General features: G+C 38.9%; 1 protein-coding gene across 1 annotated transcript in view; it reads left to right on the top strand.

Annotated features, from left to right (window-relative positions):
- Positions 1-27052, top strand: part of PCCB (propionyl-CoA carboxylase subunit beta) — a 60697-nt gene that overhangs the window by 2528 nt on the left and 31117 nt on the right. The window contains exons 2-6 of the mRNA XM_012787761.2: positions 690-809; positions 1789-1857; positions 4578-4634; positions 6366-6479; positions 23174-23284. Coding sequence (XP_012643215.2) covers positions 690-809; positions 1789-1857; positions 4578-4634; positions 6366-6479; positions 23174-23284 — 471 coding nt within the window. The remainder of the gene's footprint in view (positions 1-689; positions 810-1788; positions 1858-4577; positions 4635-6365; positions 6480-23173; positions 23285-27052) is intronic.

Raw genomic sequence — 27052 nt, 5'->3', positions numbered from 1 at the left:
GGCGGATTGCTCAAGGTCATGAGTTCGAAACCAGCCTGAGCGAGACCCTGTCTCTACCAAAAATAGAAATAAATTAATTGACCAACTAAAAAATATATATACAAAAAATTAGCCAGGCATGGTGGCGTATGCCTGTAGTCCCAGCTACTTGGGAGGCTGAGACAGTAGGATCGCTGAGCCCCGGAGACTGAGGTTGCTGTAAGCCAGGCTGACGCCATGGCACTCACTCTAGCCTGGGCAACAAAGTGAGACTCTGTCTCAAAAAAAAAAAAAAAAAAAAAAAAGTCTGTGAATTCATGAGTATAGCCTCAGATGCTCCATGTAGCACCTCTTGCTTCTCCATTCTTTTTCTGGCTCCTTAGGTCTTTAGCAGGTATTTGTGGAACCAGTTATCTGGTTCTAGAGTCAGATTTTCCTTTACCCCTATTTCTCTCCACCTTCTCCTCCTGTTTCCTTATTTACCCTCCATAGCTGGATGCTTCTGGAGTGCCCTACTTTCTCTGATTTCCTTACTAGCTGAAGCCTACTAAAAAAAACTTGTCTGCCTCGGGTAGGTGAAACAGAATGGAGGCTTTTGCATCTGGGGGAAGGGGCAAAACCTGTTTTCGTGGCCCTTCCACGAACATCCCTTTTTTGCCTACTAACTTTGTCTATGATGATATCACTGAGTGATCTTTATTGCCTTTTAGGGAAAGCTAACGGCCAGGGAGCGGATCAGTCTCTTGCTGGACCCTGGCAGCTTTGTTGAGAGCGATATGTTTGTGGAACACAGATGTGCTGACTTTGGAATGGCTGCTGATAAGAATAAGGTATTTATTCAAATGGTGGTGTGAACAGTTTCCAGCTGTGGCTCTGCAGACCCGCACACTAGAGTAATGAGTCTTTAAGGCTTTTCTCTGAAGTCCTTCTGGAGAAGCACTACTGGGACCTTCAGTTCCCCCCTATACCCTCTTTGTCTACAAATGGAGTGTGTAGGGGCTGCTCGTACCCTGTGCCGTGTGGCTCAGACCCAATTCCCAGGGCTCTGTTGTGGCTTCAGCCTTCTTGCTAGTACAGAATGACAAAGTTGGAGGGAGGGAGGGGTGAGAATATCTTTTAGTTGCATTCTGGTCTGTCTGGGAACCAGACACCAGGGACCCCTAAAGGCTGACCAGTTGCCTCTTTTGACACACTTTTAAGTTTAGTCTTGGAGTTTTTGAGGTCAGAATTACTGACACTTCTTCCTTCAACTGGGTGTTCTCCATGGGTGTGTGGAGTTCTTTGGACTCACTTCTTTGGACCAGTTTTCTTCAGGTCTGCTTATCTGTTGTTTGTGACTGAAGATTTGTAAACTTGGCACCCAACCAGCTGGCTGCATTTGAGCCATTATGGGTCATGCAATGATTGCTGAGATTCCATGCAAAATAACGGGTTTGCCCTTTTAAGGTTTAGGGTGGGGGTGTGTGGCTTTGGAGAAGTGGCCATGTTTCTTTATGTGTCCTCCTCCTTGTGAGCATTTGGTAGTGGTGGGCCTAGGGGGTCTTTTGATTATTTTGCTTTTAGAAAGGAGGATGACGCCTAAGACTGCAGTGCCATTCACTCCTGTTGATGAAGCAGTAGCCCGGTGCCTGCTGTTGCAGAGCCAGGGAAGGAGGGTGGGGAATCTTCATGTTCCTTGTTCATATTGAATTTTAAGGGTTTTGGGGTTTTGCTTGTTTCTGTCTTTCACTGAGGCATAGTTGCCAAAATCATTAAAAGAAATATATATATATATATTTTTTAACCTTTACTTTTGCATCTTTCTGTTAGTTTCCTGGAGACAGCGTGGTCACTGGACGGGGCCGAATCAATGGAAGATTGGTTTATGTCTTCAGTCAGGTACTTAATAACTCCAACAGGCTGAGCTTTCCTGGAGGACAGAGCCAGGAGCAGAATATGTTGAAAGAAATCAATCTTATCAATCTTGAGGAATGAAAACTTGCTTGCAGTTTGGGTCAGATGAGGGATTTACTTTGTTTTTCAGTGCATATATGGAGAATATTATATTGTGTGGGCTTTTTTTTTTTCTTACAGAGGAAGAGTCCTTAATCTGTTTTGGGGAGGGTCATGGGGTAGTGGGCTTGTACAAAGTTGTCCCAGGGACCAGGAGTTTATTTCAAGTGAGGAAGATTCCTCCTGGCAGGGTTGGGTGTGTGGACATCTAGATGTCCAGGACAGTGTACTCGAACCTGAGAGAGTGCAGGGGGTGCAAAGCCTCGTGAAGGGGACTTGACTCTCAGAACCACAGGCCCCTGAGATTTGGGCTTTCATGAAAGAGTTCAAACAAGTATTGTCAGGCTGCATCAAGGCAGATACAGTTTGTTCCACACTGAAACTGCAGGAATGTTGTAGGCAGGAGAATGTGCTCCCCCCTACCTTCCAGGATATCCAAGTCCTAATCCCTGGAACCTGTGGATATGCTTAGTTTACATGGCAAAGAGGAATTAAGGTTTCTAATCAACTGACCTTACACTAGAGAGATTAGCCTGGGTTATCCAGGTGGGCCCAGTTTAATCACAAGCGTCCTTAAAAGTGGAAGAGGCAGGTAGAAGAGGAGGCGGAATGATGTGATGTGAGGATTTTACCTTGGGTAGCTGGCTTTGAAGATGGGGACGGTCCCCTTCGGGGACCACAAGCAAAGGCGTAGACAGTCTCTAGAAGTTGGAAAAGGCAAGAAAACATATTCTCCCCTGGAGCCTTCAGAAAGGAGCACAGCCCTGCCAACCTTGATTTTAGCCCAGTGAGAGCTGTGTAGGACTTCTAAACTACAGAACTATAAGGTAAGAAATTTGTGTTGTCTTAAGCCACTGAATTTGTGTTAATTTGTTACAGCAGTAATGGAAAACCGAGAATATATTTATACTATTTTGAATTTGACATTTTTTTCTCTAGAAGTGGAAATATACATTAAATATATAATTCAAAATGTTCAGTTTGTTTTACAGACCTAAAGATATATAGCTTGTCTAGAACCCTAAAATGTTTTCTGGGTTTGATATTAAAAGTCATACTTGGTTAATTTTAAATCTATTATTGTTACATGCAGTACTCTTTTACCTTCAAAATATTTTAAAACTGTTATAAATTGGTATACCAAAGGAATCATACTGTTTTTTTGCAATTTATGAGAGCTGGGCAAAAACTTGTACAGAAGGAACCACTGAAAAGATAGATAGAACAGAGAAAGTTACTATGTCTTCTGGACATGATGTTTGCCTAACTATCAAGCAAATACAAAAATTCATTGAGTTGACACTTTTGAGCACCTCTCGTGCCTGCGGGGTGGGGTGGGAGTGAGGAGGAGGTGGAGATGACTCAGACCTCGGAGACCCTGTTCTTACCCTGAATAAGCCAATCATTTTATAGGTAGAATGGGGTCGACCAGAAGTGACTACAGTGTGGGTAGGGTGAGAGAGGTTCCAGGCAAATGCTATGGATTGAGGACAAGGGAAAATCACATCCAGGGTTGAGGAAAGCTTTAGGAAAAATGGGGCATTTGAAATATGCGTTAAAGGGTACCGAGGGTGGGGAGTGATGAGGCAGCTTTTTTGTAATGGTCTCCAAGATGTTAGTGTCTGTGGCTGTTTTTTCTGGGGAGCATTTGTTTTTCCAGAGAAACATCCTCAGTCCTTTGCCTGATGGTGCAACAGCTGTTGGTGTGTTGGAGGAGAGGAGGGAGGGGCCCGCACTGGCTTTTTCAGTGTAGTCTCACCTGTTTTCAGCCTCACTTTTGCCATCTTTTTAGGCTAGTGATTGTGAGTCCAGAGCCCCTCTGGTTAAATTTCTTTAGACAATAAAGCTCCTTTCTCTTCTTGAGGTCTTCAGAGAGGCCCTCTGAGGTCTGTTCCTAACACAGACTTGCAATTAATCTCTGTTTCCAGCCTCCTCTCCACCCCCCACTTTCCCTATGCAGGTGTGTTGTCTTCCATTTGCTCCACGTCAGGTGTTTTGGGCCTTCAGTTCCCCTCAAACTTGTTCAGTCTCCTTTGCTGCTGTTTCCTTGTCCTTTCTTGTCCACATGGGTTGATTTTGTTTTTAATTCCCTATTGTCTTTTTGAGGGGCTTTTAGGAGGGAGAGCATGCCCACAAGAAGCCCTTTACATCTGAACGTAATGAAAGTCCATAAGCAGAGGAAACAATGAGAGTTCTGAATCATTTTTTTTATTCTCCCCCCCTGAATCATTTTTTGTTGTTTTTGTTGTTTTACCTCTCGTTAAAACAGCAAATGTTTCCTAAAAATAGAAATGCTTGATTGTTTAACATGCATGGAATCTGATATTAGGGTTAAGTCAGCATGATAAGTTTTCCTTTCCTCAGAGGTATTAATCATTTTTGAGAGCAAAGACTAGGTCTTTTGCTCTTGATGGTGCATGAACTACCTTTAAGATAGATTGTTCCTCATCCTATGGAATAACCTATAAATCTGACTTTTTTCAAATTTTTTAAACTTCTGAAAGTCCTTTAAAAATGTTTATGAATTTTCTATTTCCTCCTCATATTGGATCTTCATCTCTGGCCAGTCACTATATTTTACTTCTTGATTTGTGTTTTCTTTTTAGGATTTTACAGTTTTTGGAGGCAGTCTGTCAGGAGCACATGCCCAAAAGATCTGCAAAGTAAGTGTTTAATATTGAAATTAAATCCAAAACTTTCATCAGTTACATAGGGCATATTGAATATCCTAGCGGTGCAAGACACTGACTAGGTATTTGGAGTGGGGCAGAGGTATGCAAGTTGTGGTGGTGACCCAAAGGGGTGCTTGATGTTTTTAGTGCCATGGGCCGGCGAAGCCTGGGCCCTCATGTTTTTACATGCATAAAATAAAATACGTAGGATTATAAAAGATTAAAATTTTTTTTTAAAAAACCACATTAACAAGATGTGTGTGCTTTCTTATTAATAATTTAATAACAAGATTTATCAGTAAATCTAATAACTAATTTCAAAGTAGTCCTGAGTTAAAAATGATATTTAAGGATATCTGTAACAACTATAATGTGACATAAAAATATCTGTGACTTCTATTAATGACAAAGTTACAGGTATTTCCAATACTACTGTGGTTTGTTGCCTATATTTATAATTGAAAGAAATGCTAATGATCAGCTAGAATTAGTAAAGATTAAGATGTAACTATTTTTCCCATCCAAATTGCTGGACTCACTGAAATCTGTTCACAGACCCCAGGTAAATAACACCTGGTCTGGGTGGAGAGTCCAGGTCCTAGAAGGTAAAGAGCAGTGCAAGGATTGGATGATGGTATTTTAAAAACACTGCTGGAGGCCGGGCGCAGTGGCTCACACCTTTAATCCTAGCACTCGGAGGCGAAGTGGGCTGATTGCTCGAGGTCAGGAGTTAGAAACCAGGCTGAGCGAGACCCCATCCATACTAAAAATAGATAGAAATTAATTGACCAATTAAAATGTATATACAAAAAATTAGCCAGGCATAGTGGCGCATGCCTGTGGTCCCAGTTACTTGGGAGGCTGAGGCAGCAGGATTGCTTGAGCCCAGGAGATTGAGGTTGCTGTGAGCTAGGCTGATGCAACAGCACTCACTCTAGCCTGGGCAACAAAGTGAGACTCTGTCTGAAACAAACAAACACACTGCTGGAGATTAGATACTCTGGAGAGGAGTGAAAGTGTAGAGCATATTTAGAGAATTATAGAATTAAAGGTTGAGCTGACTATTAGTAACTGGGCAGGGCTTCCCTTAGTAATGGAACATCTAGAAAGACATGATCCTGTTGTATATTACTCTTGAGACTTTGGGCCATCACTTAATTTTTAAACGTTCCTGATTTTTCTCTTTTTACTGCCTCTGTTATGATGGATAAGTGAGGTAATGGAAGTGAAAGTGCTTATAAACTGTCAAGTGCTGTAGGAATGTTGCTCATTATGCTGTCAGAGCTATTGACCTGTGAGGAAAATCTGTCACATTAGAAGTAAAAGCAGGCCTGGGCCTGGCCTCAGGTTAACAGATGGGTCAACATCTGCTTTCATGAACCACTATGCTATTCCATCTACTGTCAGTTCTTTCAAAGGAGTAACTGGGAACAAAACTGGAGCCTGTGGTTCTAGAAGTGGCTGCCATGAGCAGTTTTATCCCCTGCTAATGGGAAGTGCTTTGGCTCTAGGGTGTTTGGGGACTTTTATCAGATTTTTAAATATCTAGTCCTTTGTCTTCTGTGAAAGTATCCATTCCTCATAGGGAAGGAAACCAGTGTTACTGCCTCCTGTTTTGAAAAGTGCACTCAGAACCTTTTCCAGAAACCACTGTAGCGCTTTGTGAATGCTATTTTGATAACAAGAGCATTTGTCTCAAAAACGATTTTTCTGCTGTCTCAGATTATGGACCAGGCCATAACGGTGGGGGCTCCAGTGATTGGGCTGAATGACTCCGGGGGAGCACGGATCCAAGAGGGAGTGGAGTCCTTGGCTGGCTACGCGGACATCTTCCTGGTAAGGAACCTGTTAATAGAGAACAGAGAGTAGAAAAAATACAGGGAGTAGTTCTGTAAGCTGTGTCCTGGTCAGAGCTTCTCTGTCTCTCCTCATTGTTCTCTGCTCCATTGTGTCTGTTCTGTGGCTCTTTCCTGTGTCACTGGGGGTGGAGTAAAGGGTGGATGAAAAGCAAGAGAGAATGGGAGGGGCGGAGGGATTTCTTTTTTTCTAATAGATGACCACTCTTAGGGGAAAACAAAATTAGATCATTCATAAAGGAAAAAGCACTTGAAATATTTTTTTTTTCAAAAGCAAGGGAGGGAAGGAATATGGAAAGTGAAAATGAACTGATTTGCTAGAATTATAATTTTTTTTAAATAAAGAATATGGAGTGCTCTTTTTATTTTTGGTTAAAACACTGCAGAATCATTATATAGAGTTCATGCAGTAGTACAAAGAATAAAGAAATCACCCTGAATCCCACCATTCAGAAACATTTGGTATCACTTCAGATATCTCTCTGCTTATTTACAGACTGAAATTATGAGAGAGAAAGAAATGAAAGGACCCATCAAATAATGTGTTATGTGAAGTATGAAGTATATTGAGAAATATTGTAAGGGAGTTTGGGATGGAGAGAGATACTGCCAGGTGGAATCTGGCAGGTTTCCAGGGAGGAGAGGCCAGCAGAGGGAGAACAAAGGAAACAGACAGACATTGTTTCTAATCAGGGCAGCTACTCTTGCTGTCCCTGGTCTGCAGGCCTATCAGGGTTCTCATCCCTGGCCACGGCCCCTTGTGATCAGTCAGGAAAATGTGCATTTACTCTTTGTAAGATACTCTAATAGTTGTAGGAGTACTTATGATAGTTGAGAAGCCAATTTTTGCAGGTCTTAAACATCCTTTTTAATCTTTAAACTTGAGCCCCAGGGATAAACCACTGGAGAGAGAGTTAGTTCTATGGGTGGCTTGCCCTGAACTGTTTAGTCCTGGAAGGTCTACTTTGGCTCCCAGCCTAGAAGCCATTCCTATTTAAAAGCAAAGCATGGTCCTGAGAGAAGTGGCAATAAATCACCACATTTTGAACTTGACTAGATTTTAGAATATCATCTGGTCCACCACATCTTTGTGAGAACAGTCACAGAGAGTTAGAGTTGGTTTTTTTGTTGTTGTTGTTTTATTTTCAAGAGATAGGCTTTAGTGACTTTAAGATCTGCATTGCTTAATTAATTGCTCACTAATGCTGGTTGTCATATTGACGCCTACACTTCCTCTTGCCTGTGTTGTTATTTTTTGGTAACTTTTTATTTAGATATAATTTCAAACTTCATAGAAAAATTACAAGAATAGTACAAGAATTTCCATGTATCTCTTACCCAGATTCATCAGTTGTTTACATTTTTCCCCATTTGTTCTATCATTCTCTTTCCATATATGCATATTTACATGTTATATTTTTCTGAAATAACTGAGAGTAAATTGGAAATATTATGTTTCCTTTACCTCCAAGTCCTTCATTGGGTATTTCCAAAGAGCAGGGACATTCTCTTTTATAATCAGAACACAGTAATAAAAATAAGGAAATTTAACATTGAGCCATCAATATTATTCTAATTCATAGTCCTTATTCAGGACTTAATAAAGTCCTTTATAGCTAGCTAGCTTATCTATATATATTTTTGTGGCCAGGATCCAATTGAGAATGAAGACTTTCCTGTAGTTGTTGTCCTATCTTTTTAGTCTTTTTTGATCTGGAGCAGTTCCTTAGTCTTTGTCTTCCATGCCCTTGACATTTTTTTAAACAACTTTATTGCAATTTATAAACCATAAAATCTATCCATTGTAAGTATATAATTCAATGGTTTTTAAATAAATTTTTAGAGTTGTGCAGTCATTACCATAATCCAGTTGTAGAACCTTTCACTTCATAAAGATCCTCCTGCCTGTTTGCAGTCAATCCCCACCTAGCGCTGAGCAGCTACTGACCATCTTTCAGTCTCTACAGATTTTTGCATCTGACTCCTTTCACTTAGCATCATGTTTCTGAGGTTCATTCATATTGTTCTATATATCAGTTCTTTTCCTTTTTATTACTGCATAATATTTTGAATATTTTTCATGTTTATCCATTTACCAGTTAAGGGACATGTGGGTTGTTTCTATTAGGTCATTAAATATGAAATGCCCAATTTCAAATTTAAAGTTTAGTTTACTAGATCTCAAACAAGCAGTATAATTAAAGTGTGTGCCTAAACTATGGACACAGTTGTGCCATCTTAACGGTAGCTTGCTTATGCTAGCAGCGAAGAAGCCAGGAGAGCAAGTGGCCATGAAATTGTGAAAGGTGTTTTCCACAGCTTGTTGAGAATTGACTCTTTTTCATTGCAAGAAGTGGTCCAAAGCCTGGAAGAAGTGGTAGCCAGGTCTGTGGTACAAGGTCAAGTGGTACAAGGTCTGTGGTACAGTCAAGTGGTACAAGGTCTGGTGAATACAGTGGATGACAGAGAGTTTCCAAGTCCAGCCTCTGTAGTTTGAGCAGTGTTGTTTTTTGTGACCTGTGGGTCTTACAAGAGCATTAGCCTGTTTTCTGTTGACCAATCTTGTCTCGTTATTTGCAAGCATCCTCATTACTTCGTCCAGTTGGTTGCAGTAGACATTTGCTGTAATTGATCAGGTTTCATGAAGCTGTGGTAGATATACTAGTGCTGGCCCACAAAACAGATACCATTAGCTTTTTTTGATGAATATTTTGTTCTGGACTGTGTTTCGGCACTTCATCCTTATCCAACCATTGTGCCAAACACTTGCAATTGTCAAAAAGAATAGATTTTTCATCACATGTAACGGTACAGTGTAGAAATGGTTCACCTTTATGTCATGACAGCAAAGAAAGGCAAGCTTTGAGACGATTTCTTTTCTGACACATGTTTAATTCATATGATACCCATCTATCCAGCTTCTTTACCTTGCTGATTTGTCTCTAATGGTCCAACATTGTTGGTACAGTCACATCAAACCTTGCTGCTAATTCACACGTAGGTTGAGATGGACTCACTTCCATTATAGCTTTCAGCTCATAATTATCCACCTTGGTCTCAGGTTGCCCATGTGGCTCATCTTCAAAATTAAAACCACCAGAACGGAACTTCTCAAACCATCAACATAGTGTGTGTTCGTTAGCGACATCTTTCCCAAACGCTTCATTGATATTTTGAGCTATCTGCACGGCATTGGTTTCATGACAGAACTCATATTAAAAAAATAACACAAATTTTTGACTTATCCATGGTTTCACAAAAATTGCTCTAAAAAAGAAAAGATAATCACAGGCCAAAACGTGCATTTGAAAGAGTGACGATGTATCTTCACAATTAAAAAAAACAAAAACAAAAACCAAAAAGTGTCAAAGTGAAATGTTAGAGATCAACTCTCAATCTTAGTACTTAAGAAAATCAGATATTCCATACTTAATAACCCAATACTATTGGGTACCCTGAATAATGCTACTGTGAACGTTTATGTGTAACTCTGTATGGACATAGGTAACTATCTACCCAAAAGTTATGAAAACCTAAGAGTAGTAGGATTGTGGGGTTTTTATGAGTTTATGTATAAATTTTTAAGAAACTGCCAAATTGTTTTCCAAAATGACTGTACCATTTTATATTACCATGAGCAACATATAGAGGGTTGCAGGTTTCCCACCTTCTCTATTCTGGGGATTGTCAGTCTCTTTGATAATAGCCATTTAATGGTGTGTAGTGGTATCTCACTGTAGTTCTAATATGCATTTCCCAGCCAACTAATCATGTTGAGCATCTTTATGTACTTGTTAGTCATTTGTATATCTTTTTTGCTGAAATATCTATTCAGATCTTTTGACCATTCTGTAATTGGGTTTTTGAGTTGTAAGAGTTCTTCATATATTCTGGATACAAATCCTTTATTAGATACATGATTTGCAAGTATTTTCTCTCAGTCTGTGGCTTGTCTTTTTATTTCTCAAGTGTGGCTTTTGAAATGGAAAAACTTTAAATTGTGAAGTATTGTTTATTTTCTTTTGTGGATCATGCTTTTATTGTCATATGTAAAAACTCTAATACAAAGTCATAAAGATTTTGTTTTCTTTGTGGAGTTTTATAGGCTTGGCTCTGTTACATTAGCTGTATGATCCGTTTTGTATTAATTTTTGTGTATGGCATGATAAGGGTCTAAAGTCATCCTTTTGTACTACCATCCTTTTTTTTGTTCTTGAGACAAGGTCTTGTTCTGTTGCCTGAGCTAGAGTGCAGTAGTGTCATCACAACTCACTATAACCTCAAACTCCTGGGCTCAAGTGATCCTCCTGCCTCAGCCTCCTGACTAGCCAGGACTATAGGCATGTGTTACCATGCCCAGCTAATTTTGAAAAAAATTTTCTTGTAGAGATGAGGTCTTGCTGTTGCCCAGCTAGTCTTGATCTCCTGGCCTCACAGTCTTCCTGCCTTGGTCTCCCAAAGCGATAGGGTTACTGGTGTGGGCCACAACACCTGACCAGCCGCCATTTATTGACATGACTATTCTTTCCTCAGTGAATTATCTCTTGGCACTTTGGTTGAAGATCAGTTGACCATAAATGTAGACTTTGTTTCTGGACTCTCAATTCTTCTATTGACCTATATGTTTATTTTTACATTAGAACCTCTGTCTTGATTACTATAGCTTTATAGTAGTTTTGAAAGTTGAGTAAAGTCCTCCAACTTTGGTGTTCTTTTTAAAAATTGTGCTGGCTATTCAGGGTCCTTTGCATTTTTCAAATGAGCTTTTGGATCAACTGTTCACTTTACAGAAATGCCTACTGAGATTTGATAGGAACTGCATTGAGTCTGTAGATTAATTTGATGAGAATTTGCATCTTAATATGTTGGGTCTTCCACTCCATGTAAATGGAATGTTTCTGTATTTATGTAGGTCATCTTTAATTTATTTCAGTAATATTTTGTAATTTGCAGCATACATGTCTTACATTTCTTTTGTTAAGTTTATAACTAAATATTTCATTCTTTTCTGATGCTATTGTAAATGGAATTTTCTTGTTAATTTCCTTTTTGGATGATTCTTTGCAAGTGTATAGAGAGATACAGTTGATTTTCATATATTGATCTTATATCCTGCAGCCTTGCTGAAGTTATTAGGTTGGATAGGGTGTGTGTGTGTGTATTCTTTTGGATTTTCTATACACATGATCATGTCTTTGGCAAATAGGATAAAGTTCTGATTCCTTCTTTTCTAATCTAGATGCCTTTTATTTCTTGATAAGTGCTCTGTCTAGAACCTGTAGTACAATGTTGAGTAGAAGTGGTGAGAGTGGACGTTTTTGTCTCGTTCCTGGTCTTAGGGGGAAAGCATTCATTCTTTCACCATTACATATGATAACTAGTTTTTATGTAGGTGCTTTTTCTCAGATTAAGGAAGTTTCTTTCTACTTCCAGTTTGTTGAATGTTTTAATCATGAAGGGGAGTTTAATTTTGTCAAATGCTTTTTCTGAATCTAAGAAATAATCATGTGGTTTTTGTTCTTTATTATAATAAGGTATATTTCATTAATTTGAATGTTAAACCAACCTTATATTCCTATAATAAGTCCCAATTGGTCTTGGTGTGTAATCCTTTTTGTAAGGTGCTGGGTTCTGTTTGCTAGTATTTTGTTAGGTACTTTTTAATCTATATTAGTAAGAGATATTGGTCTACAGTTATCTTGTGACATTTCTTTCGGTTTTGGTATTATAGTAACACTTGCCTCATAAAATGAGTTGGAAGGGATGCCTCTGTAAGGTAGGTTTGCTATGCACTGGTTACCAACTTGTTTGATTCTGGTACAACAGAACATTCACACATACACGTTAGTAATATATGAAGTGGGTTTATTATTTATTTATTTTTTTGAGACACAGTCTCGCTTTGTTGCCCAGGCTAGAGTGAGTGCTATGGTGTCAGCCTAGCTCACAGCAACCTCAAACTTCTGGGCTCAAGCAATCCTGCCTCAGCCTCCCGAGTAGCTGGGACTACAGGCATGTGCCACCATGCCCGGCTAATTTTTTCTATATATATTAGTTGGCCAATTAATTTCTTTCTATTTTTATGGTAGAGACGGGGTCTCGCTCTTGCTCAGGGTGGTTTTGAACTCCTGACCTTGAGCAATCCGCCCGCCTCGGCCTCCCAGAGTGCTAGGATTACAGGCGTGAGCCCCCGCACCCGGCCTTGGGTTTATTATTAATACTTACAGATAGACAGCAAGACACAACGGAAGTCTAATTCATTGAGTGCCAGTCCCCCAAGGGACAAGAAATATGCCCAGGGTAGATAGTGTCTTGATTTTTTTTTTTTTTTTTTTTTTGATACAGAGTCTTGCTTTGTTGCCCAGGCTAGAGTGAGTGCCGTGGCATCAGCCTAGCTCACAGCAACCTCAAACTCCTGGGCTCAAGCGATCCTGCTGCCTTGAGAGTAGCTGGGACTACAGGCATGCGCCACATGCCTGGCTAATTTTTTCTATATATATTAGTTGGCCAATTAATTTCTTTCTATTTATAGTAGAGACGGGGTCTTGCTCTTGCTTAGGCTGGTTTCAAACTCCTAGCAATCCGCTCGCCTCCGCCTCTCAGAGTGCTAGGATTACAGGCGTGAGCCACCACGCCTGGCCAGTGTCTTGATTGCATGTACCCCACTTGCACCACAGCTGAGGGAGTTTGAAAAAAAGCCTGCCCTGGGTTTTGTACCCTGGGGCAATGTAATATGCTGGGCTAAAGTGTTGAAGGACATCCTGTTTCTAGAGGGAGATCAGTAATGTTCTGGCCAGTCCCTCCTTATCTCAGTATATTGCATTCCTAGCACATTCTACATTTATTCTTGAGAACTACCAGTGAGAAAGTGAGGAGAACTGCATTGGTCTGAGGCCACCAGAGAACTGTCCTGCTCCCTTCTCTTCTATTTTTTGGAAGAGCTTGTCAAATGTTGACATTAATCCTTCTTTAAATGTTTAGTAAAATTTACGAGTGAAGCTGTCTGGGCCTTGACTTTTATTTGTAGGTAGATTTTTTATTACTAATTTAGTCTCTTTGTTACAGGTTCATCATCTGCTGCTTTTTGACTTAGCTTCAGTGGTTTGTGTCTTTCTAGGAATTAGTCCATTTCATCTCAGTTATCTCATTTGTGCCATACAGTTATTCATATTATTTTCCTGTAATCTTCATTTCTGTTGTGATGCCTCTTCTCTCATTTCTGATTTTAGTAATATGAGTCTCTTTTTGTTGCTAGTCCATATACAGGTTTGTCAATTTTTGTTTTGTTTTTAATTTCAGTAGATTTAGGGGTATGAGTGGGTTTTTGATACATGTATGAATTATATAATGCTGAAGTCAGGGCTTTCACTGTACCCGTCACCAGAAAAAATAGTGTACATTGTACATGATAGGTAGGTCCCTCACTCCCCTTCTATCTTACCCCCTTCTTAATTTCCAATATCCATTATACTACTTTATGACTGTATATATCCCTTGTTTAGCTCCCACTTATAAGTGAGAACATGCGGTGTTTGTTTTCCCATTCCTGAGATATTAATATTTCACTTAGGAAATGGTCTCTGTTCCATCCAAGTTGCTGCAAAAGACATTATTTCATTCCTTTTTATGGCTTAGTACTCCATGGTATATATATACCACATTTTATTTATGCACTCATCAGTTGATGGACACTTAGGATGAATCTGTATCTTTGCATTTGTGAATTATGCTGCAATAAACATTCAGGTACAGGTGTCTTTTTTATAAAATGACTTCTTTTCCTTTGGGTAGATACCCAGTAGTGGGATTGCTGGATCAAATGGCAGTTCTACTTTTAGATCTTTGAGGAATCTCCATACTGTTTTCCATAGAGGTTACACTATAATAATTCACATTCCCGCCAACAGTGTATGTACATTCTCTTTTTACTGAATCTGCTCCAGCATTTGTTGTCTTTGACTTTTTAAAAATGGATATTCTGACAAGGGTAAGGTGGTTTTAATTTGTATTTACCTGATTAGTGATGTTGAACATTTTTTCCTATGTTTATTGGCCATTTGTCTGTCTTCTTTTGAAAAAAAAATCTGTTCATGTTTTTTGCCCACTTTTTGATGGGGTTATTTGTTTTTTTGCTATTTGTTTGAGTTCTTTGTAGATTCTGGATATTAGCCCTTTGTTGGATGTATAGATTGCAAATATTTCCTCCCATTCTTTAGGTTGTCTATTTACTCTGTTGATTATTTATTTCCCTTGCTGTGCAGAAACAGCAATCAATCCCATTTATTTATTTTTGTTGTTACTATGTTTACTCTTGGGATCTTAGTCATAAATTCTTTGCCTAGGCCAATGTCCAGAAGAATTTTTCCTACATTTTCTTCTAGGTTTTTTTTTTTTTTTTTTTTTTTAAATTTGAGACAGAGTCTCATTTTGTCACCCCGGTTAGAGTGCAGTGGCATCATCTGTAGCTCACTGCAACCTCAGACTCTTGGGCTCAACTGATCCTCCTGCCTCAGCCTCTCAATTATTTGGGAATACAGGTGTACATTACCACATCTGGCTAATTTTTCTACTTTTTGTAGAGATGAGGTCTTGCTCTTGCTTGGGCTGGTCTTGAACTTCTGATCTGAAGTTATCTTCCTGTGGCCTCCCAGAAGTGTCAGGATTATAGGTGTGAGCTACCATGCCCGGCCGCCTTCTAGAATTTTTATGATTTCAGATCTTATATTTAAGTCTTTAATCTATCTTTAGTTAATTTTTGTATGTGAGAGAACAGGGATCCAGTTTCTTTCTTCTGCATGTGGCTATCCAATTTTCCCAGCACCGTTTATTAAATAGGGAATCCTTTCCTCAGTGTATGTTTTTTGTCGTTCTGTTCAAAATCAATTGGTTGTAGCTATATGGCTTTATTCATGGGTTCTCTATTCTATTCCATTGGTCTGTGTGTCTCCGTTTGTATTATACCAATAGCATGCTGTTTTGGTTACTATAGCCTTATTATATAATTCAAAGTCAGGTAATATGTCTCCAGATTTGTTCTTTTTGTTTAGGGTTCTTTTTTTGGTTCCATATGAAGTTTTTTTTTTTTTTTTTTTTTGAGACAGAGTCTCGCTTTGTTGCCTAGGCTAGAGTGCCGTGGCGTCAGATCTCACAGCAACCTCAAACTCCTGGGCTCAAGCAATCCTCCTGCCTCAGCCTCCCAAGTAGCTGGGACTACAGGCATATGCCACCATGCCGGGCTAATTTTTTCTATATACATTAGTTGGCCAATTAATTTCTTTCTATTTATAGTAGAGACAGGGTCTCGCTCTTGCTCAGGCTGGTTTCGAACTCCTGACCTTGAGCAATCCGCCCGCCTTGGCCTCCCAGAGAGCTAGGATTACAGGCGTGAGCCACCGCGCCCGGCCCATATGAAGTTTAGGATTATTTTTTCTAGATCTGTGAAAAAATGTTGCTATTTTGATGGGAATTGTGCTGAATCTATAAGTCACTTTGGGCAGTATAGACATTTTAACAATGTTGATTCTTTCAATCCATGAGCATGGGGTATTTTTCAATTTGTTTGTGTTATTTGTAATTTCTTTCCTCAGTGTTTTGTAGTTCTCCTTCTAGAGATCTTTCACCTCCTTTGCTAAGTATACTCCTAGGTATCTTATTTCCTTTGCAGCTATTGTAAATGATACTGAGTTCTTGATTTGACTCTCAGCTTGACTATTATTAGTATATAGAAATGCTACTGATTTTTGTACATTAATTTTGTAACCTAGGAATTTGTTGAATTGACTTATCAGTTCTAGGAGTCTTTTCATGGAGTTTTTAGGGTTTTGTAGGTAGAAGATCATATCATTGTCAAACAAGGATAGTTTGACCTGTTTCCTCGTGTGGATGCCCCTTATTTCTTTCTCTTGTCTGATTGCTCTGGCTAGGACTTCCAATACTATGTTTAATAGAAGTGGTGACAGTGGGCACACTTGTTTGTCCAGTTCTTTGGGGAGGAGTTGAAAGCATTCCCCCTTTCAGTATGATGTTGGCTGTGGGTTTGCCATACATAGCTTATATTATTTTGAGGTATATTCCTTCTATGCCTAGCTTGTTGAGGGTTTTTTATCATGAAGGAGTGTTGGATTTTATCAAATACTTTTTCTGTATCAAGATAATCATTTGGTTTTTGTTTTTAATTCTGTTTATATAGTGAATCACATTGATTTGTATATTTGAATCATCTTTGCATCCCGGGGATGAAACCCACTTGATTATGGTGAATTATTGTATCACTGTGCTGCTGGATTCAATTTGATAATATTTTTTTGAGGATTTTTGCATCTATATTCATGAGGGATATTGGTCTCTAGTTTTCTTTTTTGTTGTGTCCTTTCCTGGCTTTGGTATCAGGGTGGTACTGCCTTTATAGAATGAGTTAGGGAGGATTCTCTCCTTGATGTTATGGAACAGTTTCGGTAGGATAGGTGCCAGTTCTTCTTTGTAGGTCTGGTGGAATTTGGCTGTGAATCCGTCTGGTCCGGGCCTTTTTCTTGTTGGGAGATGTTTTATCACTGTCTCAGTCTTACTGCTTGCTATCTGTCTGTTCAAGATTTCTATTTTGGCTGGGCGTGTGAGCATTTTTTCATATGCTTGTTGGCCATTATTCTGTCTTCTTTTGAGAAGTTTCTGTTCATGTCCTTTGCCCATTTTTTGATAAGGTTGTTTGATTTTTCCTTGCTGATTTTCCCGAGTTCTAAATAGATTCTGGGTATCAGCCCTTTATCAGATGTGTAGCTTGCAAAAATTTTCTCCCATTCTGTGGGTTGTCTGTTTGCTCTCTTGGCAGTTTCTTTGTGCAGAAGCTTTTTAATTTGATCAGGTCCCATTTGTTTATTTTTGTTTCTGTTGTGATTGCCTTTGGGGTCGTCTTCATAAATTCTTTGCCTAGGCCAATGTCTAGAAGAGTATTTTTAACATTTTCCTCTAGCATTCTAATAGTTTCACATCTAAGGTTCAAATCTGTTGCCCAGCATGAGTTGATTTTTGTGAGAGGTGAAAGGTGTGGGTTTTGCTTCAGTCTTCTACTGTGGCTATCCAGTTTTCCCAGCACCATTTCTTGAATAAGGATTCTTTCCCCCAGTGTATGTTTTTGTCTGCTTTGTCGAAAATTAGTTAGCTATATGAGGATGGTTTTATATCTGGGTTCTCTGTTCTGTTCCACTGGTCAATGTCCCTGTTCTTGTGCCAGTAAAAAGCTGTTTTAATGACTATAGCCTTGTGGTATAGTTTGAAGTCTGGTAAATTGATACCTCCTATTTTGTTTTTATTGCCTAGGATTGATTTTGCTAGACGAGGTCTTCTCTGGTTCCATACGAAGCGTAAAATTATTTCTATATCTGTGAGAAATGATGATGGTATTTTGATAGGGATTGCATTGACTCTGTAGGTCACTTTGGGTAGTATAGACATTTTAACAATGTTGATTCTGCTGACCCATGAGCATTGTATATTCTTTAATTTGTTTACGTCCTCTGCCATTTCCTCCTTCAGTGTTTTATAGTTCTCCCTGTAGAGGTCTTTTACCTCCTTAGTTAAATATATTCCAAGGTACTTTATTTTCTTTGTTGCTATTTTGAAGGGAATTGAGTCTTTGATTTGGTTCTCACTTTTACTGTTGTTGGCGTATATGAATGCCTCTGATTTCTGTGTATTGATTTTATATCCTGAGACTTTACCAAATCAATTTATCAATCATTTATCAAGGAGTCTCTTGGTTGTATCCTTGGCATTTTCTAGGTATAATATCATGTCATCAGCAAAGAGTGAGAGTTTGATCTCTTCTGCTCCCATTTGGATGCCCTTAATTCCACTCTCTTGTCTGATTGCCATAGCGAGGACTTCCAGCACTATGTTGAACAGAAGAGGAGATAGTGGGCAACCTTGTCTTGTTCCAGTTCTGAGTGGGAATGCTTTCAGTTTTTCCCTATTCAGTATGATATTGGCTATGGGTTTGTCATATATGGCTTGTTTCATTTTTAGGTAAGCCCCGTCTATGCCTATTTTGTTGAGCGTTCTTATCATAAAAGGGTGTTGAATTTTGTCAAATGCTTTCTCTGTGTCTATTGAGAGGATCATATGGTCTTTGTTTTTGCTTCTGTTTATATGGTGAATTACATTTATAGATTTGCGTATGTTGAACCATCCCTGCATCACTGGGATGAAGCCCACTTGGTTGTGATGAATTATTTTCTTGACAAGCACCTGGATTTGATTGGCTAGGATTTTGTTGAGAATTTTTACATCTATATTCATAAGGGGATATTGATCTGTAGTTTTCTTTTTTTGTATCCTTTCCTGGTTTTGGTATCAGGGTTATGTTTGCTTCATAAAATGTGTTGGGGAATATTCCATCCTTCTCGATGTTGTGGAGTAATTTCTGCAGGATAGGCACCAGTTCTTCTTTGTAGGTGTGGTAAAATTCGGGTGTGAAACCATCTGGTCCAGGACTTTTTTTTAGGAAGGTTTTTTTATTGCTGTTTCAATTTCAGTACTTGATATTGGTCTATTCAGGAATTCTATTTCTTCCTGGTTGAGCCTAGGGAGGCTGTGTCTTTCTAAGAAATTGTCCATTTCCTCCACATTTTCCAGTTTGTGTGCATAGAGGTTTTTGTAGTATTCATAAATTATATCTTGTATCTCTGTGACATCAGTTGTAATTTCTCCTTTATTGTTCCTGATGGAGCTTATTAGAGATTTTTCTTTTCTGCTTTTCATTAGTCTGGCCAAAGGTATGTCAATTTTGTTTATTTTTCCAAAGAACTAACTTTTTGTTTTATTAATCTTCAGTATAGTTTGCCTGTTGTCAATTTCGTTTAGTTCTGATTTGATCTTAATGATTTCACTTCTTCTGCTGGGTTTGGGGTTGGTCTGTTCTTTTTCCAGCTCTTTGAGACAATTCATTAGGTTGTCTATTTGTGATCTTTTCAACTTTTGGATATAGGCATTTATGGAAATAAACTTTCCTCTCAGGACTGCTTTAGCTGTGTCCCACAGGTTTTGGTAACTTATGTCACCTTTGTTGTTCAAAGAATCTTTTGATTTCCATCTTGATTTCCTCGTTTATGAAGTGATCATTCAGCTGAAGGTTGTTTAGTTTCCATGACTTTGTGTAGAAATGAGGACTCCTGTTAAGATCGATTTCTACATTTATTCCATTGTGGTCTGAAAAGATACATGGCATAATTTCTATTTTTTAAAATTGTTTGAGACATGCTTTGTGTCTTATGATATGGTCAATCTTAGAGAATGACCCATGAGCTGATGAGAAGAACGTATATTCAGTGGTTTTGGGGTAGAATGTCCTGTAAATGTCAGTCAGGCCCATTTGTTCCAGAGTTCTGTTTAAGTCCATTATTTCTTTGTTGATTTTCTGTTTGGAGGATCTGTCCTGTGCTGTTAGTGGGGTGTTAAAGTCTCCGACTATTATGGTGGTGGTGTTTTATCCATTTGTTTAGATCAACTAGAGTTTGATTTATGAATCTGGGTGCACCAAGTTTGGGTTCATATATATTTAGAATTGTTATGTCTTCTTGTTGAACTGTACCCTTCACCATTACATAGTGACCTTCTTTGTCTTTTATTACTTTTGTTGATTTAAAAACTAAGTTATCTGTAATCAGCACCGCCACACCAGCTTTTTTTTGGCTTCTGTTTGCTTTAAATATTGTTCTCCACCCCTTTACCTTAGTCTGATTGCATCCTTGCAGGTTAGATGTGTTTCCTGAAGGCAGCAGATACTTGGTTTGTGTTTTTTTTATCCATTTGGCCAGCCTATGTCTCTTGGGTGGAGAGTTCAAGCCATTCACATTTATTGAGATAACTGATAGGTGGGGCAGATTTCTGTTCTTTATGTTGGGTTGAACTTTCTTGCTTTGTTTTCTCTCTTGAGCCATTGTGGTATCTGGGCTTTGATCTTTAGCTTTGAGTAGATTTACATTCGTGAGTGTTTATTGTGCTGATCCGTGGGCAACACTGTTTTGAGTACTTCTTGAAGGGCTGGTCTTGGTGAATTCCCTCAGTCTTTGCTTATCTGAGAATGTCTTGATTTCTCCTTCATATACAAAACTTAGTTTTGCAGGGAATAAGATTCTAGGCTGGGCATTGTTCTGTTTCAGAAGAGTGAGAATGGGGCCCTAGTTTCTCCTTTCTTGTAAAGTCTCAGTAGAGAAGTCTGGTGTTACTCAGATTGGCTTTCCTTTGTATGTTACTTGCTTCTTTCATCTTACAGCTCTTAGAAGGGCCTCTTTAGTTGATATTTTGGTCAGTCTGATGACTGCTTGTCGTGATGTCTTCCTGTTTGCATTGAATCTTCCAGGGGTCCTCTGAGCTTCTTGAACTTGTATATTGAGATTTTTAGCAAGGCCTGGGAAATTTTCCCAGCTGATCGTAGATAATTTAAATTATTTTATGTTCAAGTTCTCTGATCCTTCTGCCTTTCTGCTTAAATCTGCTGTTGAACCCCTCTAGTGAATTTTTAATTCCATCTCTTCATAGTGTTCCCATTTTGTTCAAACATTGTTTTCCTGATTTTCTTTAGTTTTTTTTCCTACAGTTTACATGGCATCTTTGACTAATAAGTCTGATGTCTATGTTTCCTCATGGATGGTTTCTGTCAATTTTTTTTTTTCCTGTGACTGGGCCATACTTGTTTCTTTGTGTGATTCGTAATTTTTTTTTGAAGACTAGAAATTCTGAATATTATGTTTGGTAAGTTTAGAAATCTAGTTTTTTCACTCCTCAAGGATTACTGATTTTTTGCTTGTTGAGTGCTAGATCCATCTGTCTGAGCTTTTCCAAGCTATTTTTGCAAAGTGTGAGTTCCTTGTTGAATATGCTCACTGAAATTTTAGTTCTGTTATCTTTGTGGTCTACAGTGATCTGAGAAAGATTTCCTTGAGCCCACTCTGGTTGAAACAGTGGCCAGCCTCTGCTGGCCCCTCAGCCATCAGAAGCTGTGATCAGCAGTCAAAACACACAGCCCGGATTTTGGAGGGCATGGGCCTTATTGCCCACCCTGGCACCATCCTCATGGAATCCTCATGGCTGCCTGTCATGGGCTTTGAACTGAGGGATGGTAGCAACCATGCCAAATGTGAAGTTCATCGAAATTTACCTGCTGCTTTATCAAACTCTTCTCGGGTCTAAGTGTTTGGCTAGACATCAGAGTTCCAAAATAGTTGCTTTGTACAGTTCCTATCTGCTAAATAGTTGTTCTGGTACCAGATTCCTAGAGCTTCTTATTCTGTCTTCTGTAACGTCACTCAGCTCTTTTATGTTAAATATTTTTAGTGTACTATTTTAATTTCTGTTCTTTTAGCTGTATTTTTTTGTTATTTTCTTAGTGATTGCTCTAAGTGTTAGAATATGTATCCTAATTTATCCAAATCTGCTTCAAATTAGTACTGACTTCTGGTAAAATGTAGGAACTTTCCTCCAATATAGCTCCATTTTCTCCCCCTTCGTTTGTGCTTTTGTTGTTATATATCTTTTAAGCCCCAAAATACAGTGTTATAATTATTTCTTTATACAGTCTTTTAAAGTATTAGAGAGAGAACTGTATTTATGTAGTATTTTATATTTAATCACAATCATTTTAAGTGTTCTTAATTGCTTCTTGTGGATTTGAATTACTGATGTTAATTTTCTTTCACCCTGTATGGCTGTGGGCAATGGTAGCCTATTTGTTCACATTTTCCCCATTTTCAGAACCCTAAATATTTGTTTTTGCCAAATTTTTCCAGTTTTATAGTTGGTTTTTGGGGGAGAGTTTTCCATACTCTTCACTGTACCCCAGCTGGACATCCGTCCACCCACACTTGTGTTTGTACAGAGTATAGATGACTTTTTGTCCTGTCCTTAGCTGTGTCCCATGGATTATAGAGACTGGGTTCAGAGCCAAAGGCAGGCCGAAAAGTGGACCCACTTCTCCCAAGCCCATGTTGCTCAGGAGAAGGAAAGAGGTTGCGAGTAGGCAAAGAGTGATTGGGTCTTCATCACCTTGCCTGGCTCCTCCAGCCCCTGGTTCCTGTCTTTTCCAGGTGGTGGCCAGAGGCTTAGCCCTTCACAACACCATTGACCTTACGGAGCCTTTCTGGGTCTTTCTACCGTGCCCTTTCTGGGGAGGGGCAGACGTTGAAGACTCGACATAAAGTAACGCCTGCCTCTTAGCCTTGCCTTGAGACTGTGGGTACCCTCTGTGGAGGGTGTGAAGGGGCCCAAAACAGGTCAGGGCTCCAGGATTAAGTGTTAGCTCTGTATACTCTGCCTGGGGTTTTCATCTTTCTGCCAGCCTCTTGCAGACAATGGGGACAGGCACACGGTGTGTTTGCAGCTGGGCTGAGGGTGGTGGGAATCTCTCGGTAGCTCATGCTCTGGTCGAGGTTTTGGGGAACTGCTGCCAAAGATGGGAGAGCAAAGTATTTGCTCTGGAAAGTAACATGCCGACCATTGCACCAGTTATGGGGAGAATCTGCACGTACAGTTCTGGAAGAACTTTACTGATTAGGTCTCTTGCCTTCTGGGTAGAGTTTTTGTGGGATAAAAACCAAGTGCTATCTTCTTATTGCCTTTATCTCTCTGCAGATAATGTGTTGAACGCCTCTGTAACCAGATGCCTTTGCCTTTTTCTTTTGGCAGAGGAATGTCACGGCATCCGGAGTTATCCCTCAGATTTCTCTGATCATGGGCCCGTGTGCTGGCGGGGCCGTCTACTCCCCAGCCCTCACAGACTTCACGTTCATGGTTAAGGTAAGAAAGAAGGGCCTGTTTCTGGTGCCCTTTGAGATTCATGCAGTTCCTTACCTGCAATAAAAATAATTCCTGACCCAGATCTGGGTAATCTGCATTCTCATTGGCTTTCAGTGGAGTAATGATAAGGTCTTAGTGGAGAGAAGGTTTTGGCATGAAATCTGTAGCTGCTGGGGGTTCAGTGGCAGAAGGTGCTGTGCATTTCATTGATTGGGTAATCATGTTGATCTGAATTGCAAATGATTTTCAAGTAATCAAAGGATCCTTTCCTCTACCCAGACAGGTGACTGTTTACTGAATTCTAGTGAAAAAGTTTCTCATGGAAGGCTTTTCTGTAGTCTATTGTATTGGGAAGTTGTTTCTGATGTCCCCCCTTTGTTTTTTCACCCATTTGCCATTTTATTGTTTTATCCATTAAAGGATAGATCTGATTGCCAACTTTATTTTGAGAGGTGCATATCTTTATTACATGACTTTAATGGAATGGTATTTTAAAATGATTTCAAAATGAAGCCTGTTTGAACTTATACATGAGTAATTGCCCTTAATCTGAGCTTGCTTTAAAAAAATCAGTTTTTCCCTCTTAACATATTAATAAAAATGAGCAATGATTGTCAAAACAAAGGTTGGAGGAAAAAAGTAAAGATAGTCATCCAGTATGCGAAGAATAGTTTTAGAGGGAGTATAAATGGGAAACACCTTTTTCTCAAGGGCAAGTGGCAGTAGGAATGCAAAAGGTTTTCAAAGTACTCATCCCTTTGACCCAACTATTCTGTTCTTAGTGACAGATTGAAAGCAACATAAATGTGCAACATCACTTGTGGGTTTTAAAAATTAAGATGACCGTTTCTCTTAACTTCTTGGACAAAGCAGAATTCCCTAAATTTTGCCTACTAATTGCCTACTAATATATGCACACCTAGCTGGTGCTAGCCCTGTCCTCTCCTCTTTCCTGTCTGTCATGAATGGAGGTGTGGTATCAATTTCTCTGGCCAAAGCCATCCTTCCCCCCTGCACACATCCAATTGCTGAATACAACTCGACCCCTCTTCATGGGCGTACACTGTTCTTTCTCTTTACTATCTTCAGTTTCTCCTTACGTCCTCCCATCAGTACTTAACTGTGCTTGCGTCTCTCCTGTCTTCAAAACAAAATCTTTACCCTAGTTTGCATCCCTCTGTAGCTATTGCCCTATTTCTGTTTTCCTTAGCACATGTCAGTTTAGCTCTGTTTCTCCCCACCTCTGTCCACTACCCTGTTTTTTTAAGTTTCTCAGTGACATCTGTATCATTATAAATGCTATTTCACTTTCATCCTTCTGAGTTTTTCAGCAATACTCCCTTGGGTTCCACCCTGTCATATTCTGGCATCTCTGACATTTCTTTCACATCTTTGGCCAGACCTTCTTGGTTTCCATTGCAATTCACACTATTCCATTGAGACTCTAGATGCTGAAGTTCATTCCAACTGCTTTCTCTTTTAATTCTGTGTTTTTTCGTAAGCAATCCTATCTTCCATTTGTAAAACTTTAATTATTAACTGCATATTTGTGAGACTTCCTCTCTTGTCCTTTGCAACTAATTATCAAGCCTTAACCATTCTATTTCTTAAATATTCCATGTATTCAATAAGGCTACAATGAAAATACTAATATTCTTTTTAGAATTACTACACAGAGTAGTTTATATGCAGGGAAGAAATAACATCCAAGGATAAACATTTCATGAAAGTAGTGTGATGAGCTAGTCCTACCGGGTGCTAAAATATGAAGTTGTAACAACTAAAACTGTCTAATCAACTTGTAAACAAACAGACCAAGGGACCTAACAGAATTGATAAATCTAAATATATTTGGACATTTAGTTCATGATGAAAAGGATGTTCTATTCAGGATCACTGATAATATCAATTTCTCAGAGATAACAATTCCTGCATCGCTAAATCCAGTTGACAATTCTCAGCCCTTGCTTTACCTTTCGGCAGCATTTAATGTAGCTGATCATGGCTTCCTCATTGAAACATCAGGGCACCATATTTTTTGATTTTTCTCTCCCTGATTCCCTTGGCGATCTTATCGAGGCTCATGACTTTAAATGCTAATCTATATGCTGACAATTCTCAAATCTGTTTTTCTAGGATTATACCTTCATCTGCCTACCAGCATTTCCATTTCGACGTTAGTGAGTGTATCTCAAACTTCGTAGGTTTCAATTTCTGCTAAGCCCCTCCTGAACTCCTCTCCTTTGGCCTTCCCCATTTTGAATGGCAAGTCCAGTTTTCTGGGGGCTCAGGTCAAACACTTTTGACACTATTTTGACTCATCTTTTGCTGTCACATCCCAAATTCAATCAGAATATCTGTTGGCTTTACTTTAGGATATAACCCAAAATGTAATCAGATTGTCTCTTACCACTGCTGCTTGCTTTTGCTTATCAAAAACTGCTACCACTTTGATTCAAGCCCATCGTCTTCCACCTGGATTATTGCAGAATCCTTCCGACTGGTCTCCCTGCTTCTGTCCCTGCCTCCCTTGCCAGTTAATTTTTTAAATTTTTAATCATTTTAAATTGTGTAATGTAATACATACTCAGGAAAGTGCATAAGATACATACAGTATAGCAATTATTATAAAGGGCAAATTTGTATAAAAAACAGGTAAAAAAATAGCTCTCTGAGAGCCCTGTCCTAATGATCTTTCCTAACCACTGTTGCCTACATTCTGCATAGAATTGTTTATTATCTCAACCTCTATGGAAATGTTTTTATTTGCTTTGCTTCATAGTTAAAAATTTTAAGTATGCCTCACTAAACAGTGTGGATTAGTGTTGCTTGTTTTATCCTTTATGAAAAGTGAAATAATATAATATGCTTTTCTTCGTGCATGGCTTCTGGTTCATTATTTTTAAGATTTATCCATGTTCTTTGTAAATGTAGTTCATTAATTTTAATAGCTGTGTAGTGAATATGTCTTAGTATATTCCTCCATTCCCCCATTGATGGACATTGGAATTTCAAGATTTTTGCCATTGCCAACAAGGCTGATATAAACAGTCTAATATTAATGTATCTTGGTGCACACATGTTTCAGTTTCTCAAGGTAGGGGCGATCTTGGGTCATTGGATATACATATCTTCAGCTTTTCTAGGTAATACTTGACTGTTTACTAAAGAAATTACAGCAATTTATAATTCTATCAGCAGTGGGAGATTTTTACTGGTTCCACAGTTGTGCCAGCCCTTATATTACCATGTTTTAATTGTGCCAGTTTGATGCTTGTGGTATAGTCTGTCACTGTGATCTCAATTTGCATGTCCATGACTAAAAAAGTTGAGTGCCTTTTAATTTTTTTCTTCTTTTATGGCACGCCTATTCACCTCTTTAGCCCATCTTAAAAAATTGAGTTTTTGGCTGGGTGCAGTGGCTCATGCCTATAATCCCAGTACTTTGAGAGGCTGAGGTGGGAGGATCACTTGAGGCCAGGAGTTTGAGACCTGCCTGGGCAATATAGCAAGACCCCGGTTCTACAAAAAATATGAAATTGAGTGTTTTTGTTTTCTACCAAACTGATTTTTAGGAGTTCTTTGTATCTTCTGGATGTAAGTTCTTTATCAATATATATGTTGCACCTATCTTCTCCCACTCTGTGACTTGTGATTTTCCTTCTTGTAATACTAACTTTTGTTGAGCAGTTTTTAAAAAAATATTTTTGAAATAATTTCAAATAATAATAAAGAATTTTTAACCATTTGAGAATAGGTTACATACAA

Source organism: Microcebus murinus, chromosome 1, assembly GCF_040939455.1.
Source record: "Microcebus murinus isolate Inina chromosome 1, M.murinus_Inina_mat1.0, whole genome shotgun sequence".
Taxonomy (NCBI): Eukaryota; Metazoa; Chordata; class Mammalia; order Primates; family Cheirogaleidae; genus Microcebus; species Microcebus murinus.
The sequence above is the reverse complement of the archived record's forward strand: the minus strand, read 5'-3'. Positions and strand labels throughout refer to the sequence as shown.